This window comes from Penaeus japonicus, unplaced genomic scaffold, assembly GCF_977035675.1.
Source record: "Penaeus japonicus unplaced genomic scaffold, GWHDUDI00000001_assembly GWHDUDI00000013, whole genome shotgun sequence".
NCBI lineage: Eukaryota > Metazoa > Arthropoda > Malacostraca > Decapoda > Penaeidae > Penaeus > Penaeus japonicus.
In genome coordinates this window covers 18,210,922-18,215,921 of record NW_028234415.1, presented here as the reverse complement: position 1 = coordinate 18,215,921, position 5,000 = coordinate 18,210,922, and the positions used below count along the sequence as shown (strand labels likewise).

At 35.5% G+C, this 5,000-nt stretch overlaps 2 protein-coding genes across 2 annotated transcripts in view; one reads left to right on the top strand and one right to left on the bottom strand.

The window, feature by feature from the left end:
* Positions 1-825, top strand: part of cN-IIIB (cytosolic 5'-nucleotidase IIIB) — a 47,567-nt gene extending 46,742 nt beyond the window's left edge. The window contains exon 7 of the mRNA XM_086542907.1: positions 1-825. This exon is cut by the window's left edge and continues 2,194 nt beyond it. The gene's annotated coding sequence lies outside the window, so the exon portion shown is untranslated.
* A 313-nt stretch (positions 826-1,138) lies between these two features.
* The window catches only part of COX5A (Cytochrome c oxidase subunit 5A), a 5,256-nt gene continuing 1,394 nt past the window's right edge, over positions 1,139-5,000 (bottom strand). The window contains exons 2-4 of the mRNA XM_043018216.2: positions 1,999-2,111; positions 1,645-1,815; positions 1,139-1,455 (exon numbers count right to left, since the gene is read on the bottom strand). Of these exons, the coding sequence (XP_042874150.1) occupies positions 1,357-1,455; positions 1,645-1,815; positions 1,999-2,111 (383 nt within the window). The 3' untranslated portion in view covers positions 1,139-1,356. The remainder of the gene's footprint in view (positions 1,456-1,644; positions 1,816-1,998; positions 2,112-5,000) is intronic.

The following is a 5,000-nucleotide window of genomic DNA, read 5'->3' as shown; positions in this document are numbered from 1 at the left end:
AATTAAAATATTCTGTTGACCACAGTCCAGTGCTCAAATTAGATGGCGAATGTAGTTGTAAGCTTTTTTTTCATTTTTTCTTTGCATTTTATACTTCTGAACAGACTGGCTGATTGGTTTGAAAATTTCAAAGAATGTAACAGTAGTAAATGTAATAGTTATACTAGTCAGTGGTAAAGTTTGTTACACTGCATCCATATGATTGAGAAAGTGGTAAAGCACATAATTGAATATCTGGGTAAACCAGCAGAATGCCCATATCCATACTTCAGCAGAATTAACAGACAATGGCTGTACCACTTTGTTTCTGGCCACTTATTGATAAGGTCATGTGGACAGCACTCTTGGGCAAACGCAATAGAATTTACACCAAGAGCATAAATTGCTCACGGGGGGGCTTACTTGATTGAAAGTCGACTTACGATGAACACATTTGAGCTCCATGTATGTAGTTAATATCTGATGGCCAAATTTGAGAAATTGTTACCAATGGTTACCAAAGGATATATCTTCCTATTCTTAAACTAACTTATTAAAGCTGCTGCCTCTACTAACAGGATCTGTAGACTATTTTAGTAAATATGGGTCTGATTTAACACCAGCTGAATATGTAAACACCATAAACTACTTGTAAATAATATGAAATTATCATTTTACTTGGTTTAATGTCTTGTTCCTTTTGCTAGAATTTTCCACGACCTTTTGTCAATCTCTACCTCTTGAAGGTATGGTTAATAGTCATACAACTTCCACTTGACTGTTCAAAGTAAAAATTTGCTTATTTTTGTATGAACTTTATTGGAACAAATACATATCAACATTAACCTTCATGCTTTTTGTTTGTGCTTTCCTTTGCTCTAAGAATTTTTAATCCCAAAAGTATTAAGGGGATAATGACTGCTATCCCTTATCAAATAATTTTCTGGAGAAGAAAAAAAAATTGTACAAAATCTGTACAAAGAATATATACTGCTCCTTGTTTCTAGTAGATCTAAAGCTTGTGCAAATTGAATTCAATGCATTCAGAGGAAAATTCATCTAAACATAAATGGAAGGAATTTCATTTTCTTTTTTATTATTGGTATTGTATATAACCATGTCATATGAAGGAGGAATGTTAAGGAAATATAAACCAAAATTTTACCTGTACATAATATATTCGTAAATTAAAATGGGTTTAGATCCCCTATACAAATTATTAACATTTCCTTACACAACATGGAAAATTCCCACAAACATGGGGAAATGTACTGTCATTATTTGAAGTTTCTTCATTCTTACTTTGCCCAGTTATTAGCTTTTGTTACTGAATCAGTATGTTCCCAACTAATCATAAATACATTAAAGGCCTTCTTTTTATTGGTCATACACACTCTCTAGGGCAAGCTCAGGTTTGTCATAGCCCATTTCTTCTGGGGTGCTGATGCCCAGCTGACTCAGTGTTGGCTGGATCTCCTACAAAGCACAAAAAGGATGGACATTTTAAATAGATATATATAAAATCAATAAATATGTTAATCAACTACAGAATTCTAAACAATTTAGGTGACAGATTCTTATACGTTTCAGCTTCCATAAAATTAAACGATGCACTATTTTACAACCAATTCACATGTAAAATACCATCAGGCACTTTCAGCTTACCTGCAAAACATAGGGATAGATTTCCTTCTGTTTAGCACCACACTTGTCCTTGATTGCCTCAATGAAACGCACTGCCAAGGCGAAGTCATTGCAACGACGGCAAGCATTCAGGGCAGCAATGATGATCTTGGGCTCAGGAACCAGGTCCATACCACAAAGGTCATTCATGGCCTGAAATAAATTTAATAATTTATATTAAACTTCATAATTTTTTCCCTCACAAATAATCAAGGAGGAAATTAATAATCATAGAATATTGTACAGAAAATCTTCAACCCCCCCCCCCCTTCCTTATTTCTTATTTCTTATTTTTACAGTAAATTTTGAACAAGACTAAAAAGCGGCAAAACTCACCTTGCGAACTTCCCAGCCATCAATGTCTGGTCGGGAGAAGTATGCCTCATAACGGGCATCAAATTCAGCATCTGTCTCAGTCGAATGCTTGGACATGCTACGGCTGGCTGTTGCTGCAACAAATTGAAAGAATGTTCAATACACAAATAACAATAAAATAGTAATTACAATTACAAAATACTGAGCCTAAGCAATAAAAAAGTGCTTCTCAATATCTTGTTATAATTTCACTCCACATTGGGTGAGCACAAATGGATGTGCATCTTTCAAATATACACATTTAATGTTAATACATTCTAATTGGCTGGATGGAGGCAGAAAAAGTAATGTAACCTATAATCACCTTTAAGTATTATGAAAAACTTTAAACTCTTTTTTTTCCCAATTGTAAAAGTGTATGATAGTTGCTTCAACAGATACTTTTATGTTAACTTTAAGTATATTAAATGTAAAGCTACTTACTCATTTTCACAAGGATGTCTATTCTGTTAATTGCAAGGAACTGGGGGTTTCAGTACAAAGTCATCTATATAATGATGAAATAATACTAAACCTACAATCCCATATAATGGCATTTTTATTTACAATTATCTATGTTTGCTTGTGCTTTGAAAAGTCTTATTAAAGTTGAGAAACAAAACATTGCACAAATTACACTTCCATGAGTGGCATGTATCAAAACCATGGCCATGGTGAACCTATTTTTGCATAAAACAATGAAGGCTGCTCTATGCTCTGTGCACTATGAAGGCTTTGAGCTTATGGCTCTGCCTGCACAAGTTCCCAGGCTGCAGTCTTCAAATTCGGAAAGTCAGCCCACACCTTCATTTTAAATGCATTTAATGAAAAGCAAGTATTGTCTGGTCCGGAATTAAAGACAGGGACAAACATTTCCAACTTCTCATTTTGTGGTTGAGTGCATTAACCCACTCACGACGGGGGCATTCCAGCCTTGAATGTCACAATGCCGGGGCTTTCGAGCGCTTAGGCCTAAATCAATTAAATGGCTGGCACAATACTGTGCCGCCCGGCCACTGGGCTTTTGAATGAGCGGTACAGTACTGTACCTCCAGAGAGGGTTAACTAAAAAAATAAAACCTAGTGCAGTGGCGAAGTTCATCCATTTGCTGGATAAATGTATATATCCATAAGGTTTAGATATATTTGAAGCATTGTATCCTACTGGACAGCAGATCTTAACAAGATATATCCCATTGAGGTTAATGTCCATAACCTTAACCTAGGGATTCCTATTACATTTGCATAAAACAATTGTAGGTATATGGGGAGTTAGCCATGTAAGCAGTTTTCTGGACACTGACAAATATTTGCATATTTTATGACCATCACTTAATTTTTCCTCAACCTTTAAGTGATTAATTTCAAGAGCAAACCAATCTACATTTAGATTTATGGCAAATCTTAATGACCTGCAGTCTCTTTCATATAGGGTTTGCTTGCACTCATAATGACTATTCTCTCCCACTTCACCAGCAGTTTTTTATCTGAATATTTATCCAGAAAAAAAAGCCTATTTTACCAGAATATATGTGCGTGGTTTGCCAGCTAAAGTCTAAGCATCAAATAATTCAACATATTTTGTTTTCTCTCTATATATGTCTCATGCAATTTTTCTTATTTCATTCACATCACAAGGGTCATGTTTCAGCCTTTATGCTCTAGAGTTTGCTATTTGTCTTACATACCAGGATGAGACATTATCTAGTATTAAAATCAAAGACCAAATTAGTCCCTGGGAAAATTTAAAATTCTGAGGTTATTAAGCCCCGTTTTGAATAGATTTGTCAAAAGAATCATGTGCTAATCAACAAACCCAGATTTATTTTGCAGGCTACTCTAGAGGTCTTCCTGACTATGAGTGCAAAATTAAACTTTATCCCTGTACATTATTCAGGATTTAAAAGTCTGTCTGTGCACCACATGAAGACGTCATTACTAGAGTGAAGGACAAGTTACAGAAAATGATATATGACTGCAGACAAAGATAGTGAGAATGACTCTACAACCTTTATATAAATACTCAGATGTGTTGCTACAGTTAGATCAAATTCCAGAGGTCGTTTTCACCCACTTCTACATTGTCTTTAGATCCATCTATAGCAGACCACAACAAGGTTTCAGAGAATTATCAGATGGAAAATGGGTTTTGAAATACAGTAGTTCCTTTTTTTCTTTCCTCCTTCCAGCACCCTGTATTTTGCATCAGTCTCATTGCATAATCAAACTGCAGCTAATGAGTGTCAAGAAAGAAATGGAAATTTAATAAATCCTTTCTATCTAATCCATATATACCAATAACACTGCTGTTACTGGTAGTCACAGAGCCAGACTGCTAAAATATTACTGTTTACTTTGGAGTATGTATATCTCCCATGGGGATACTCTTAATCTGAATACAAAACTGTTAGATTTAGTCTTTTCAAAGCTGTGCGACTATAAGTCCAAGGTAAATTTTCTGAATAACGCCATGTTACTAAATAACACAAAGGTGGTATCAATGGATTCCTTTCAACCTCTACTATTCATATAAAGTGGATATAATGTGGATTCCACCCCTATATCCCACAATCTGGGTCCCCTTTTCAAGGCACTTCGTGCTACCTTGTGCTACTTCGGGGCATATTTCGTATGCAAAATCTTAACCCAATTAACTACCTAACTTTGCCTAATTTTGAAGTTAGCCCTAACCAAAGGGGGGATTTGCACCCCCTGGAACCCCCTATTCAGTGCACTTCTTGAAACATACCTTGCGCAAAATACCTCAATAACCACCATCCTTGCCCTGAAATTCAAATGTGGTTGTGTTTACATATTTACAGCTACTGATGAGCTATGGACTAGAAATCCCCAATGGATTACCTGCATGCGCTGTTATATTCTCTCAGTAGATGGCGCAATATTCCATATTGTTTACAGTATAATTATAGATTGCCTTCTATTGAGTGGTCGCATCATTATTGGTCCTAGTTTCCTATACTGAG